The sequence below is a fragment of the Oncorhynchus kisutch genome, linkage group LG10 (genome assembly GCF_002021735.2).
Source record: "Oncorhynchus kisutch isolate 150728-3 linkage group LG10, Okis_V2, whole genome shotgun sequence".
NCBI lineage: Eukaryota > Metazoa > Chordata > Actinopteri > Salmoniformes > Salmonidae > Oncorhynchus > Oncorhynchus kisutch.
The window spans coordinates 67293227-67308703 of NC_034183.2; the positions used below are offsets into that span (position 1 = coordinate 67293227).

Consider the following 15477-nt stretch of genomic DNA (forward strand, 5'->3'; position numbering starts at 1 on the left):
ACCCTGGGGAAAAAGTTATTTTATCCTTAGACTCACCGATTGTATATTATATGAAACATGTTTTTTTTTAAACCAAATTTATTACAAGTATTAAATGTTTTGTGTTTTAAAGTGATGATAAATGAACACTTGGGCGCCTCGTTAGGACTAACTTCGAAATACCACCTTAAATATCTCCTGTAGAGCTTGATTCTATCTCCAGTGGGTCACCTTAAAAGCGCACAACAACGCAAGCGTACAGCGAGGTTTCAATTTTTTTCTCTAAAGCCGGACTCGGGCCGCGGATCGCAACAAGGTTGACGCACTGAGGCAAAAACGAACGAACGACCCCAACCAGGAGAATGTCTGAACCCATGTACCGCGATTGGATTTTGGACACTATTGACTCACTGCGGTCGCGAAAAGCCAGACCAGACCTTGAAAGAATTTGTCGAATGGTCCGGAGACGACATGGATCAGCGCCAGAACAAACCAGCGAGGAACTCGAGAAACTGATCCAAGAGCAAACAGTCTTGAAAGTTAACTACAAGGGCTCGATTTCCTATCGAAATGCAGCCAAAGTAGTCAGAAGAAGCAGGAAAAAGGATGATCACACGACCAAAAGAACTGCCGTGGAAGAAGCTAACCACTCCGATTTGAGCAACGGGGACAGCGCGCTCGGTCCCCTTGACCAGGATGAGACCGAGCATTTGGAGGTAACGCAAGGCAGCCTGTTTCAGTGACCCCGTGCCGTGACACACCGTCCATCTTCCCCATAGAAGATAACAGACCCACGTCCTCACTCTTATAATGAGTGGGCAGGCATATGGTGTAGCTGGGGAAATGGTGTTGTAGAGCGGGATTCTCTATTCAGGGAGGGGTGGCGTGATGAATGCAAGTGCACCGAAACAAACTGCCGCAGACGGGGAGCGGCTGTAGCTACCTCGCGCGACCGAGGTGAAAAATAGCCTACCAATAACAATGGAAGCTGCGCTTGCAATAATACAAAAAAATAGGTTGTGCGTAGAAGTGAGTTTGTCCGGGCGCTGTTTGCTCTACAGCTTTAATCGACACAAAAACTCGCACGATTGACAGAATTGGCAACAACCACAGCCTAAAGCCGAAGGCTCTTTTCAAGCCCAAACTCAGCTTTTCAGTGAAGGGGGGCCGAAGCGAAAGTCATACCTCGGATGTGCGTGACCGAATGGGGGACATTGTGCTCGGGTTATTTCACTAAGGGGGTGACGGTCGATGTATTCATAAGTAACACGCCGCTAGATATGAAGCCACGTTATTTAATGGGTTTCACGAGCGTCTGTCGCAGGAAAAAATGACCCAAAGTCAAAGTAGCCCCACTGAAGGTATTGCTGCTATAGAGGGAGCTTCGTGGTTAGAATTGGTCACATTAGAATAGATTCGGGAGCGCTCTATCTGACTGAAGTGGGAAGTCTTTCGTGCGACTCCTCCATTGCGCACTTTTGTATTATAATTGGAGAAAAGGGTGACGTTGTCTACGCTCTGTTGTAGCGTATTATATATTCACAAGAAAAAGTAGCAGATTGCGTCAAGTATTATCCTTTGTGCCAATATATCTAATTAAAACTATTATTGACAGATCCAAATAGCATATTCTGCATATCTCAATAATGGATCTCATGATTAACCGTCAAAATATGTGAATGGTAGTTAGGCCTATTCTCCAATAAAATAACTTTAATGTCTGACTCAAGCGCCTCTGAGGTGCGGGGCGGGCTCTGCTGAGTTGAGCGCTCGTACTCGCGCCTCCGCTAGTTGTAGCTTTGGACACGCACACAGGCTGAAGAAGCTAATTTCTGCGTTTATATACAGTCATCGACGACAAAGCGAGTGCAATAAACCTTGTGCTTTTGTGAATAACACTTATAAACTTCTATGTGACCCATATTAAGCTATATTGGAATGAATAATTGTGGTTGGAATACCGAACACAATGTGGGCGAATAGCGCAGCTGTAGTTCCGAACAGAGTGAACATCCTGTGTGCTCAACGGGGACAAGGCCTCCAATGGCAATTATTGTCGACAGCGGTCACATGAAGACTGGTTATTGCGACATCTGTATGAGCGTGGCTTTATGTCATGTCTCCTATAATCAGGAGTCGACTCGCGCTAATGCACACTATGTGCGCTCTAACACATTTTCAACCCGCTGATTACAGTTTATGGCACGCTCGTGAGTTTCTCCTTTCAGGTGTGGGCATAGTTGTGTTCAAAATCGGCCAATGAATGAATGTTTGCCTGACTGCGGCTCTAGCGAGAGGTCAGAAGAAAATGTGTAGGTATCATGGCTCAGTTGACATGATATTCAGTTTAAATTAAATAATTTGAATAATGTTTATTTAAGTTAAGTAAAAAATGCCATTATCCACTTCTATCCAATCATTAACTGACACTACAAAGGGCGGGGGGGGGGGCACTCTCTCCCCAATAGTTCCCTCCCCCTCCAGTAGCCTGCTGTCCCTTCCCCCTTCCTTGCCTGAGTAGGCTATGTTGCTTCTCCTGCTGTACTTATCACTACCAGCAGAGCTGTTGTTGTCCTAGTTGATCTAAACGGGTCAATACTTAAGGATGTAGACTAGCCTATAGCCATTGAGCTGCCAATCAGATTGATACTCCCACTGTATTGTTCATTTATGAAAAATGATCTGAATTAATATTCTCTGTGGGTATTGAGAATATCAATTGTCCTTCTGTTACTCTCAAGCATGTTATTAGTGAATTAGGCACCTGATTAATGTCACTGATGTAGTAACCAACTGATCTTTCTTTTTCACAATATAAAGTGGGGTGGATCATTTTGGGGGAGTATGATTAGAATGTTTTCACATACAAAAAAAAGCTCAACGGATGGGGAATCTTTTCAAATTGTTATGTTGCAATGGGTGTGTTCCAGAATGAGCTGCCAGTGTCAATGGAGACAGACAGCACCATGGAAGAGGAGGAAGAACAGGAGGGGGCTGATGAAGATGGCCATGAGGGCTCCTCTCCCTCTCCTGGGGGTGAGGATGCTGTGCAGGGGGGGTCTGGTGCTGCCCACCCCTACTCTGCCCCCTGCTCCCCCAGCGGCTCTCGCCCTGGCCACAGCCCTGTGTCTGACCGCCCCTCTACCTGCAAGACCAGTAAGAGGTCCAGCCCTCTGTCCCCCTCTAGTCCCCTGGCCCTCAGGCAGAATGACTGTGTGTGTGACTCTGCCTTCTGCCCTGCTGATCATGGACCCTCAGGGATGCAGAGAAACAACACAGGAACTGGTTAGTAGGCTGTGTTAACAGATCATACTATGTGTATAAGTGTAGCCGATGTGGAATGGCTAGTTAGTTAGCTGTACAGCCCAGTGGTGACATCACCCGCTCTGAGACCTAGAAGTAGCCTAGTTGTTTCCCTTGCTCTGCACTGGCCATGGTGTCTGTGGAGCAATGGGTAACAGCTTTGTGAGTGTGTTGTGGTGTTGGGAACAGAAGATTGCTGGTTCAAGCCCAGGGAGGGACAGACTATCATGTTACACATGTTTTGGAGAAAACACTAACATATAATTGTGTTTGCAGTTGTATCTTAATGTTGGATAGAGACCGTGTTTTAGGAGTAGGTTTGCGTTGTATTGACTAGCAATGAGTTACAGTATAGTGAGTGTGTAAGCATCCAATGCCAGGAGACAGTTTCAAGCTGATGTGTGTGTTTATGCCCATGTATGACTGGGCATCTTTTCTTTTCTTTTCTTTTCTTTTCTTTTTTTCTTTCCTTCTTTCCTTCTTTCCTTCCTTCTTTCCTTCCTTCTTTCCTTCCTTCTTTCCTTCCTTCCTTCCTTCAGGGGCTTTAAAGACGATAGTACAGCCATCGGGGACCTGTCCCTGGGTTCAGAAGAGCTTGGTGAAGAGAGAGAGAGAGGATGGGGTGAGGATGGAGGAGAGTGACCTCACTTCTGACCAACTGGTTCCTGACGGTGTGGATGAGACCATGAAGGGTTCTGACAGACAGCCCAAGACGTTGTCTTTTCCCTCTGACGACTGTGGGTTTTCCCCTCTATTCTATGTCCGTCTCTCGTATTAGTTTCTCATATTTCTATTTTCAGTTTAGGATATTGTGTTTGCCGGCCACTGTATTTATTACAGGTGCTAAATACAAGAAGGGGATGGACGTGGCCTCTTACGTGATGGCTCAAGACGATGTCAAGAACGATGTGAAAAACAGAGAAATGTGAGCCTCTTAATGTATTACACACCAGCTTCTACACAAGGGGACAAGCTGGTGCACGAAGTACCTTATTACATGTTGGTTACACTGTTGTTAACCCTCCCACCCCAAAATACACCCCCCCCCACCCAGCTACATTTTTTTTTTCAATTTAACCTTTGTTTAACTAGGCAAGTCAGTTAAGAACAAATTCTTATTTACAATGACGGCCTAGGAACAATGGGTTATATGCCTTGTTCAGGGACAGAATGACAGATTTTTACCTTGTGAGCTCGGGGATTCGATCTAGCAACCTTTCGGTTACTGGCCCAATGCTCTTAACCACTAGGCTACCTGCCGCCCCATATACTTATCCCTTATCCCTCAACCACCACGCCTTAAGTCAACATTTTCCTCCCCTCCTCGGCCGTCAACTCACTTCAATGTAGACATCATACAGACATAACCAATGTGCATCCATATCTCCAAGGGGCACAATCAGCCTCAAATAGCACCTTCAAACGAAACAGCGTCAACCAAAGGACACATTTCTTGTATTTTGTCTGCAGTGTCTCACGCTATCTCCCCCATCCTCTCCCCCATAGCTCTGTGAAGAAGGAGACGCTGAGGCAGAACCTATTGCTGTGGAGCGTGGCGGATGTGGCCACCTACATCTCTGCTGCAGGCTTTCCAGAGCAGGCTGTAGCTTTCAGAACACAGGTCAGTGCAGTCCCTCAAACTGCCACATGGGGGTGGTATCTGTACACTCAGAAAACCGCTCAGACAGTCCCTGTCCAGAGACAGCCTCTACCTAGCCAGAGACAGCCCCTAGGCACTCCTGGAGATGTGAAAGTGTTGGGTATATTATAATCAATATGGTGAACATTCCACGTAGCCTATCAGTGGGCAAGGTGAAGATTTGACCTTATTGCATTACAGTACCACCTATCCAATTCTTAGTGATCTGTTTGAAGTGAAGTTCCTACGGGCTATTGCAGTGACACTTTAATGGCAGCCTGCTGGATTTCACACAGACCCGTGGCCCCCGACCTCCTGTTTATTTCTAAAAGTGTCCATCTTGTAAAATGTATTTGAGTATCCCTGGGCTGGTGGTTGTTTCTTGACCTGGGTAAATTGCTTGGGCAAATAATAAGTTAAATGATATGAAGCATACATGAAATATATACATGACATGTGCATTGCTTTCATTAAAATATATGAAAGTGCTCATCCATAAACCAAAGCAACAGATCCTGTACCCCCTAGACTAGGAGGCATTTGCTTTGATGTAACTAGTTCACACCCCAATCCACATTTAGATGTTAGTTCAATCACTCCATCTGTTCTCCGCCCGCAACAGGAAATTGATGGAAAGTCCTTGCTCCTGATGCAGCGCAGTGACGTGTTAACTGGCCTGTCCATCAGACTTGGACCCGCCCTAAAGATCTACGAGCGCCACGTGAAGATGCTGCAGAGGACCCACTTCCTGGATGAGGAGGATGATCTCTGACCACGGTTGGGGGGAACAGAACAACACACTCCTCTGAGGAGCAGATGTATTCATACAGTATACACACATACTGTGTTCACTGGATCTCTAGAACCTTCTGTAACCATTCAATGAGGTGTGGGGAAAAGGACACCGTGGTCATGACTTGGGCCTTGACAGTGATTATCAACATGTGTACGTGGGCTTCCATTCCACCTCTCTGTGGTACTGCTGTCACCTGACCCATTCTGGTGGTATTGCTTTTATAGGACCCCTCTCTAAACTCACATAGGAATGTTAGGATCCTGCCTAATGACGCTATAGAAGTCAAGTGGAGGTCTGCCTGTTCTGTAAGTGGAGGTCTGCCTGTTCTGTAAGGGGAGGTCTGCCTGTTCTGTAAGGGGAGGTCTGCCTGTTCTGTAAGGGGAGGTCTGCCTGTTCTGTAAGGGGAGGTCTGCCTGTTCTGTAAGGGGAGGTCTGCCTGTTCTGTAAGGGGAGGTCTGCCTGTTCTCTAAGGGGAGGTCTGCCTGTTCTCTAAGGGGAGGTCTGCCTGTTCTCTAAGGGGAGGTCTGCCTGTTCTCTAAGGGGAGGTCTGCCTGTTCTCTAAGGGGAGGTCTGCCTGTTCTGTAAGGGGAGGTCTGCCTGTTCTGTAAGGGGAGGTCTGCCTGTTCTGTAAGGGGAGGTCTGCCTGTTCTGTAAGGGGAGGTCTGCCTGTTCTCTAAGGGGAGGTCTGCCTGTTCTCTAAGGGGAGGTCTGCCTGTTCTCTAAGGGGAGGTCTGCCTGTTCTCTAAGGGGAGGTTTGCCTGTTCTCTAAGGGGAGGTTTGCCTGTTCTCTAAGGGGAGGTTTGCCTGTTCTCTAAGGGGAGGTCTGCCTGTTCTCTAAGGGGAGGTCTGCCTGTTCTCTAAGGGGAGGTCTGCCTGTTCTCTAAGGGGAGGTCTGCCTGTTCTCTAAGGGGAGGTCTGCCTGTTCTCTAAGGGGAGGTCTGCCTGTTCTCTAAGGGGAGGTCTGCCTGCTCTGTAAGAGGCGGGTCAGTGAGTGCAGCCAAAGACTCTCTCTGGATTCCTCAGACTCTACACTTGGCTACCACTGGAGCCTACTTTAAAAGACTGGTTTCTGTGCTCCCTGAGTCAGTTCCACAAGAAAATAATAACATGTATACTTGGAATATCTGTTCCAGCAAATATGGTTCTAGCATTTCTTCATTGTTTACTCAGACAGTATTTTTTTAAAGACATGTCATATGGTACCCTCCATTTATCTAGAAACTCAATGTTGTTTTTCTTTTATGATGACAATGTGAACTGATTTAATTTGAGAAGGTACAGTATGAATTTGTTGATTCATCAAAGGTCAGTGATGTTGTCAATCTCTCATTATACCAGCAAAGGAAATGGAGCTTAGTCTCCAGATGTTCTCATGGCTGCACCAGTACTGACCTAGGTTTTATTACTGTTGTTATCTGTTTCACTAACATTTCGAAATAGCAATATGTAGTACCTGCTAAACTAAGGCAACATAATATGTTCTTTGTATGGTTGCCTTCTGAATTCCTCTTCCCTTAATTTATGTTCACGTAATCTCTAAACATTTTAGATTAATCTAATTTAATCTACTGTGGATGAACCTAGATTTCATCTACAAAATTAAAACAGTTTGAAGCAGAATTCTAGTTGAAATGGGCTGGCAGATCAGAACCAACGTAGCTCAATGCCCCAATGTTTCTGCCTGCTTCAGTTTGAGGGGAGAGAAACAACTGAATGATGGTCTTTTTTTTTTAAGGGAAAATTATCCAACCAAAAAATGTACTTCATAACTTTAGGAAGTGTCATTGTAGCACTAATACGTTTTCTTTGTTTACAACCTCAACACAGCAACACAATTCCCCACGACATGGTAGACATCTTGATCAAATTCAACATTGTTGTTATCTGAGAGGATTACAATGAGGTCTCTTAATTTTGCCTTGTGGCTTCTGCTTTTGAAACAACGTCACATTCCATATTTCCATCTGTTACGTGTTTGATGTCACACTGTTAATTGCTATGTTGGCCCTGTTTCCAGGGGGGGAAATGAAGTTATTGTCTTTTCCACTCTTGTAGTGTGATATTTATTATCTCTTTGTATATAATAAGCGGTAAGACGAATAAGTCAATGGGTTAGTGTTACTGGCTGAAACCCAACCATTACACAGTGTGAATGCTGCTAGATTCAACTTACTTGAAACAATGACACGTTCAATCTGGCCTCAAACGACAAGCTATGACATGCAACAAATAATACAAAACCAAACAGAACAGTTTAGTCGACAGTTAAGTCACCACTTTAGTAAAACAAGTGTATTTCTTTTCATTAATTTGTGCCTCCACACATTGACATGTACAGTAGATACCGGTAGTACACATTACATCAGATTAAGACTCATCTGCATTTAAGTCATCAAAAGGGGGTTTTCAACTCCCCAAAACCAGTCACAGTTTATTCCAACGACTCCTTCCAACCTACCCAGTCAGAAGCACCGGCTGTATACTGCAGTGGGGCTGAAAGGGGTGAAGGTATGTGTGGGACCAGCCCCTCTCTGACTAAAGGATGAAGGGCAGTATAGGGGAGCGCAGGGTGGGGTAGTCACGGAACTCCTTGCGGTAGTTTCGGTGCTTTCCCCTGGCCCACACCGTCATCAGGACAAAGCCCACGATGGTGAAGAAAGCCACCGGCAAGCATTGGGTCATCACTGTGAAGCCCATCCACGACCCCAGCTGCAGAGGACCAGATACACTGTTACACACTCCTACATATTATACATGTAGGACCACAGGAGGCTGGTGAGAGGAGGACAGATGACAATAATGGCTGGAATGGACTAAATGGAATGGTATCAAACACAAGGAAACCATGTGTTTGACACGTTCCATTTATTCTGTTCCAGCCATTACTATGAGCATGTCCTCCCCAATTAAGGTGGCACCAGCCACCTGTGTGCAGTACTCACCAACTCATCACTGTAGTACTGTTACATCGCTTGATACCTATTGGCCAGAAGGTGGCAGCATCACTATATCTCCAAACCCCAGGAGGGGAAGTGAAACACTGAATTTCAAAGTGTTTCCAGCCTAAAATACAAATATTTCAATCAACTCACCATTCTTTACTAGAAAGCCTCACCTCGTATGTATAGTTGGGACAAGACACCAACGCGAAGATCCAGGTGAATGGATTCTTAGTTGGATGTGGGATCTTCTTGACCTTCGAACCTGGGATAATATGAGAAAGAATGGAGAAAAAGAGGGTAACATGGAAAGGGTAACATGGGGGCTCCTGTAAAGCAGTGCTTGTCAATTAATCAGTAAAACAAATGTATTTATTATGTCCCTTTTCACATCATCAGTTGTCACAAAGTATACAAATACCCAGCCTAAAACCCCAAAGAGCAAGCAATGCAGAAGCACAGTGGCTAGGAAAAACTCCCTAGAAAGGAAGGAACCTAGGAACCTTGTGTGCTAACTTTCAAAGTACATATCTAATGGACTGCACTGCATGAATACGATAAGCAAGAGCCTATGGGAGCTCACCTGGACATTTGAGGTTGCGTAGAGTGATGTTGATGGAGAAGTTTCCGACCTGACAGAACTGTGAGGATGAGGAAAACATAAACCCATGACAAAGGGCTCAATCAGCCACAACTCTAACCAAAAACAAAAGAAAACCTGGTGACATTTCCTGGTGAAACGTTACATTAAGTTGCTCTTATACTTACCTAATAACAATGTGATAACTTTAGTAACGCCATTAAGATATTACTGTTACTCTGCTGGGAATGATGATCTAAATTGCACTGATGTTAATGACGTTATTATTGTGTAACCTCGTCCCCAGACTGAACGTGTCAGGTGGTGAGACTATTATTTGTGCCTAATGGGCCTACTGTGTAGCCTCCACTCCACTACAAAGAATCAACTAAATTAATATATTACAACATTAGGTATGAAAATAAATATATTCTTCATTACACTAACTAAAGCATACTTACTAAGAATATAATGAGTGCTGTCTTCACTTGCTGTTGCCCGTAGTCTGTAAACACACAAGCAGGTGTGATGTATCATGGGAAAGGACATTGAAAGTCATTAGGGATTATGGAAAGATCCATCTGCATTCTGTAACATCCTGGCAACCAGCAGACAGAGTAGAGATGACCATCTGTATTCTGTAACATCCTGGCAACCAGCAGACAGAGTAGAGATGACCATCTGTATTCTGTAACATCCTGGCAACCAGCAGACAGAGTAGAGATGACCATCTGTATTCTGTAACATCCTGGCAACCTTCAGACAGAGTAGAAATGACCATCTGTTTTCTGTAACATCCTGGCAACCTTCAGACAGAGTAGAAATGACCATCTGTTTTCTGTAACATCCTGGCAACCTTCAGACAGAGTAGAGATGACCATCTGTATTCTGTAACATCCTGGCAACCAGCAGACAGAGTAGAGATGAGTGTGCATTAGATGGGTTAGATGTGAGTGACATCACCTCAGGGTAGACAGGACTTACAGGGTGGTGTATAGAGGGGATGGTTGATGTAGTAGGCCATCCATGCTGCGAAACACCAGTAATAACTGCAGTTCTGGAAAAGAAGCAGGACCAGTTTTGTACAAATCATCAGAATAATAATACATTAATTCGACAATCTGTTTACCCCTGAGAATAAGTTTAGAAACTATGTCACATGAAAGTAAACCATTAAATAAAAGGATAAACAATACTGCTATTATCAGATATCACTGGATCAAACGGGATCACAAATCCTCTTTAGAATCAGATTTGATTTGATTTGATTTGATTTTAGAATCAGATTGGAGATTCCCTTATTCAATCTTCTCACCTTGAAGATGTTTCTCAGTGGCATGGTACCATGGGAGATACGGTGGATGAACAGCGTCTCAAGGATTCTCTTCACATAGTGGAAGGAGTGACACATGCAGGCCAAACTGCAGCGGGAGGGGAAAAGTGATCATAGTATAGATTACGTCTTATTATCATCACATATTTAGCTTTGATTACTACATCATTCACTCACTGGTCTCTATGACAGTCCGAGATGGCTGTCATGCTTCTCTGATGCAGCATGGTTACATTATCTTCACTGTCAACACCATCACCAGTCAACCAGACCTAATTCTGCCACTGTAATCATCACTTGGAGAGTGTGAGGTACAGTGACAGAGATAGAATAGACACTTGAAAATGCAGTAATTTGACACTCACTGTACAACCCAGTGCTTGCTGCTGCTAAAGTCATACTTTGGGGCATAGATGAAAGGCAGGCGGAAGTAGAACATCAAGTAGATGAGCAGTGGTCCGTAACACTCTGATAGGAAGACCTGAGACGGGGGGAAGACATAAAGGTGAGACAAGTAGGTGCTGATTGGATCGGTAGGTGGTACTAGATTCCTATTGCGTTCTGATAGACTGGATGGAAGTTTTATTATATTGCTTTTACCTATCCGATCATTTCAGATCTACAGGAGTGCCAAGGGAGGAGGGCAAGTAGATGATTTGTAATTGAGCATTAGAGAAAACAAGTGAGCATGTAACACAAGCATTCCCCTAGAGATGTGGCAGCTTAGCTGACAGTCAGTTTGTGATGAAACAGATCTCTGAATCAACACCTCTGGCATGGGTCCAGGCCCAGCACGGGTGACTGATCGCTACTGTTGATCTCAGCTATGGTGCCAGGCTGCAAGGAGTACATTGGACCCCGCTACCCCCCAACACTGGCATCACCCTATTCCACTGGGGGTTCAGACACAGGTGGATGAGGGGTGAGAGGGTTGAGGATATGGAGCATGGTTACATGCATGTGGTTGGTTGTGGAGAATGGTTGAGGAGGCTGTGGCAATGGAGGGTGAAAAGGAGGTCAGGGGGATAAACACCTGTGGGGGAAATAGGGCCATGAGATTATGTGTCCTAGGACAGAGGACATAGGAGCTAGGAGGTGATAGAAAACCGAACCAGAGGACAGTGAATCTATCTGTCAGTGTGGGTGTATATTTATATGCAAGGCTATAGTTGATTAATTGAGGGAGTGTGGCTGTGTATATTTAAATGCAGTATAGACATGTCAAGATATGCAGTATAATGTGTGTGTGTGTGTGATTGTGCACATGAGTGCATTTGTGTGTGTGTGCACTTGTGGGTGATTGATTGTGGGTGGGCATATGTGCATGTGTGCGTGCAGTAACACGTGTGTGTGTGTGTGTGTGTGTGTGTGTGTGTGTGTGTGTGTGTGTGTGTGTGTGTTTGCATTTGCTTACAGTGCCCCAGGCGATCTGGGCCCCCAGGTCAAAGAAGTAGAAGCTGGCTGTGGTTCCAACAGGAAGTGTCTGCAATACATCCTCATCCTTCAGACCCTTACCCTCTGTGGAGCAAGACAGAGCACAATGCTATAGTCAGCCATGACATTGTGGACCATTTCACAGAAGATAAGACCTTTATATGGTTTTGGTATAGCAATATCTAGCACTCATTTTAGTCTGTGTAATTAGTTGAGGCATCATGCATGGGAGGTGTGGGCTTACTAGGATCCAGGCGTAAGGACTGTCTGGCTGGGTACCACTGGGGATCTGACAAGAAGATAGAAATTAATTAAGCTTAAAATAGCCTCCATTTCAAGGCTTCCTTCCAGTAGCCGAATGATTAACTAGACTTGGGAAGATGGCATTGCGAGACTAACCTCATAATTATCATGACATATTGTATATGGATCGTACATATCTACACTCTTTAGAAAAATGCATTCCAGAAGGGTTCTTTGGCTGTCCTCATAGGAGAAACCTTTTGGGTTTCATCCATGTAGAACCCTCTGTGGAAAGGGTTCTACATGGAACCGAAACTTGGAACAAAAGAGTTCTACCTGGAACTAACTGGGGTTCTTCAAAGGGTTCTCCTATGGGTACGGCCGAAGAACCCTTTTAGGTTCCAAAAGCACCTCTTGTCCACTGGCCTTTTGAAGGCCCTCGGAACAATTTCCCTCTCCGCCCCATGACAAAATGAGTAGAATTGCATGAAATGAATTATACAATTGCAAAATATTCTCTCCGCCACATGGCAAAATGTGTAGAATTTCAGCAAACTTGCTTTAAAGCTGCAACATTTCTGTTACGCCCCATGGCAAAATGTGTAGAATTTCAGCGAACTTGCTTTAAAGCTGCAACATTTCTGTTACGCCCCATGGCAAAATGTGTAGAATTTCAGCGAACTTGCTTTAAAGCTGCAACATTTCTGTTACGCCCCATGGCAAAATGTGTAGAATTTCAGCAAACTTGCTTTAAAGCTGCAACATTTCTGTTACGCCCCATGGCAAAATGTGTAGAATTTCAGCAAACTTGCTTTAAAGCTGCAACATTTCTGTTACGCCCCATGGCAAAATGTGTAGAATTGCAAAAAGGAACTCTAAAACTTAAATATTTTCTCTCCGCTGTCAAGAGCAACTGCGGCCCCTCTTGATGAGTTCAGATGTTTTGGGGCCCCCACCCCCATCAATGTTGCCCATCCCTGGTGTAGAGTGTAGATCACGTTACAAAAGTGTTTTACATTTCATGTTGTTACATCACTGACTGGAAGTTGATCTGGATAAGAGCGTCCGCTAAATGATTATATTTTAACTGGACTTTGTCACATACTCACTTGATTTGTGGAACAAAGCCTTAATATCCAAAATAGTAGAAGTTGGCTCAACCTGTTCAGAAAGACAATCAATCATCCATAGGCAAACATACTGCTAGTGTTACTGCTATGGCTCTAATACATGTATCCAAGATAGATTTATTGACTAAAGTTTGATATTTGTTTTTGAAGTTGTGAAATTGGTACCATACCACATACTGTACATATGTTATAACACAAACATATGTATTCCCACTGCGAAGACAGCCAAGGCAAATTAAAGAAGCCTACAGTTACAGGAAACTATATCTGTTTTCATAATAAATATCTTGAAGAAATTGTGAGACTATGATGCAGCATTTCAACTATAATTAATTATCATTGCAACACAAATGTTCACATTCATAAAAGCCACTCAACACATGGTGCTTGCTGTTGGCTTCAAGACACCCACTGGCTTCAGGACACTGAGCTGACACAGAACTCATAACTCGCCCAGAAGATTCCTATAAGATCAGGGGGAATTTTCACCTCCTAACTGCAACACAACCTCTGTAGAATCTGCCATAGCATCTGTGAACTGTAAATTAGCTGGCTGTACGGTCAAAGGGATGACTCTGTAAATTCTTAAGCTAAACAAGTGTCTTCTGACTTCAGACAGTATTATGGCTTTTACTAGGACTGTAATTAGACCTCAACTGATGATTTCAAACTTGTAAATGTCATTTTTCTCAGTGTACAGTATCAAATACAATATTGAACATGGACAGTGACTGATGAGACACATTGACACAGCCAGCCAGCCACACACACACACACACACACACACACACACACACACACACACACACGCACACACACACACACACACACACACACACACACACACACTCACTTTGTCCAAGAGTAGTAGCTTCTCCTTTGTCTTTGCATCCACGATTTCTACCTCAAAGTAAACAATCCTTTTGGCCTTTTTGGGTGGTTTAGGTCTTGGTCTTGGGGCTGAACTTTTCTTTTCTTGCCCAGTTGCCTTCGCCTCTAAAGCCAGTGTATCCATGACCCCTTTTGAACTACGACCTCAATGTGCCTCCGCACTAAAATGAGGTCCCTCCAATGTTTTGCAAAAACCTAGTTAGTGTTCTCTACTTGTATCAGATTAGAAGCTGTAGTCTAACACGGCTATTTTCTTACTATCTGTACCCTTCAAATAGCCTTCCAGAATGGGAAACGACTATGTCACCGTAAACAGCCTTTTCCTGTGTGAGGGTGTGAGAAAGAGGTAAAGAAAACAAGAGGGTGGGAGAGAGAGAGAGAGAGGTTGCCTGTGAGATGTCCATAGAATGAGAGGGGGTTAAACGTCAGTAACCCACCACCTCCTCACCTGAAGAGAGGCCTCCCACTAGTTACCGGACCCCGTCCACACCCACAAACGTACTGAAGGCGAAACCCGAGACGCCCAAGACATAATCCGTAGCGAGCACGTCGCAAGGCTAAATATAAGAAGCCCGATTTGCTCTGCACTGTTCTGCAGTAGCTCAGTACCCTTGGTCAGCCACACACAACCCCACTCAGAAACAGATCCCTCTCTGCTCTCAGAAGAGCCTAGACACATCTCTGCTGAGCTCTGCTCCTCACAAAGTCACACTGTCGCACACTGACCCTCCTATAGGCCTTATCCATGTGGACAGCCAGGCCTCTGCATACCGTCACTTACCCCTCCCCCAGGCCACCTGTGCCATTTCTTTTCTATCACTCTGACCTCGAGAACGAACAAAAAACAAAACAAACACATGTTTATTTTAGAGTGTGTGTATTCTCCCAATACCTTTAACAAACATTAAGGCCTAATACTGTCCTATCATTTTCCAATGGAGTGAGAGCTGTCAGCTGTAGTGCTCTCAGAGCTGTGAGGTGCTGGCTATCAGTTGGGGGGCTTGGAGATGTTGCCCAATATATCAATCAGACAGGGATTATGTCCTTCAGATTTGACTAAAAGGAGCATCTCAACACACACAGGCAGCAGATCTGTATTCTATATTTACAATCAGGTTAGGCCACTGAGCAACATACATCAGACAGGAGCACAAAGTGATACAAGAACACAGTAAGCTTTTCTGATCTGCATGGATTAAGATGTTGTGAC

The 15477-nt window shown here is 44.5% G+C and overlaps 2 protein-coding genes across 3 annotated transcripts; one reads left to right on the forward strand and one right to left on the reverse strand.

Moving 5' to 3' along the window:
- Positions 1 to 224: 224 nt before the first annotated feature.
- Positions 225 to 7761, forward strand: LOC109888269 (atherin). 2 transcript variants are annotated; one of them, XR_004211346.1, is made up of 7 exons: positions 225 to 695; positions 2910 to 3264; positions 3822 to 4019; positions 4123 to 4207; positions 4789 to 4903; positions 5544 to 6285; positions 6677 to 7761. XR_004211346.1 is itself a non-coding variant. In XM_031834861.1 (6 exons), exons 1-6 carry the CDS (start codon positions 342 to 344, stop codon positions 5691 to 5693), a joined length of 1257 nt encoding a protein of 418 aa, XP_031690721.1. In that variant the 5' UTR covers positions 225 to 341; the 3' UTR covers positions 5694 to 7761. The 2 variants fall into 2 exon arrangements, 1 of the variants encoding a protein (XP_031690721.1); XM_031834861.1 differs by having other exon boundaries at positions 5544 to 7761.
- A 204-nt stretch (positions 7762 to 7965) lies between these two features.
- LOC109897641 (very-long-chain enoyl-CoA reductase) lies at positions 7966 to 14749 on the reverse strand. Its single transcript, XM_031834862.1, has 11 exons — positions 14230 to 14749; positions 13356 to 13407; positions 12248 to 12292; positions 11984 to 12087; positions 10935 to 11050; positions 10552 to 10657; positions 10221 to 10293; positions 9698 to 9741; positions 9240 to 9297; positions 8833 to 8921; positions 7966 to 8426 (listed from the first exon to the last, which is right to left on the reverse strand). The coding sequence occupies exons 1-11, from the start codon at positions 14389 to 14391 to the stop codon at positions 8253 to 8255; spliced, it is 1023 nt and encodes a 340-aa protein (XP_031690722.1). The 5' UTR covers positions 14392 to 14749; the 3' UTR covers positions 7966 to 8252.
- Between the last annotated feature and the right edge of the window lie 728 nt (positions 14750 to 15477).

Coding starts and splice junctions, on each gene's coding strand:
- LOC109888269 (XM_031834861.1), top strand. CDS start 342: ATGTCTGAACCCATGTACCGCGATTGGATTTTGGACACTATTGACTCA. Junction 3,265..3,821: donor GAGAAACAACACAGGAACTG/GTTAGTAGGCTG, acceptor TCCTTCCTTCAG/GGGCTTTAAAGACGATAGTA. Junction 4,904..5,543: donor CTGTAGCTTTCAGAACACAG/GTCAGTGCAGTC, acceptor CGCCCGCAACAG/GAAATTGATGGAAAGTCCTT.
- LOC109897641 (XM_031834862.1), bottom strand. CDS start 14,391: ATGGATACACTGGCTTTAGAGGCGAAGGCAACTGGGCAAGAAAAGAAA. Junction 12,293..13,355: donor GGCTTTGTTCCACAAATCAA/GTGAGTATGTGA, acceptor TCTTCTTGTCAG/ATCCCCAGTGGTACCCAGCC. Junction 10,294..10,551: donor CACTGAGAAACATCTTCAAG/GTGAGAAGATTG, acceptor CTTCTTTTCCAG/AACTGCAGTTATTACTGGTG.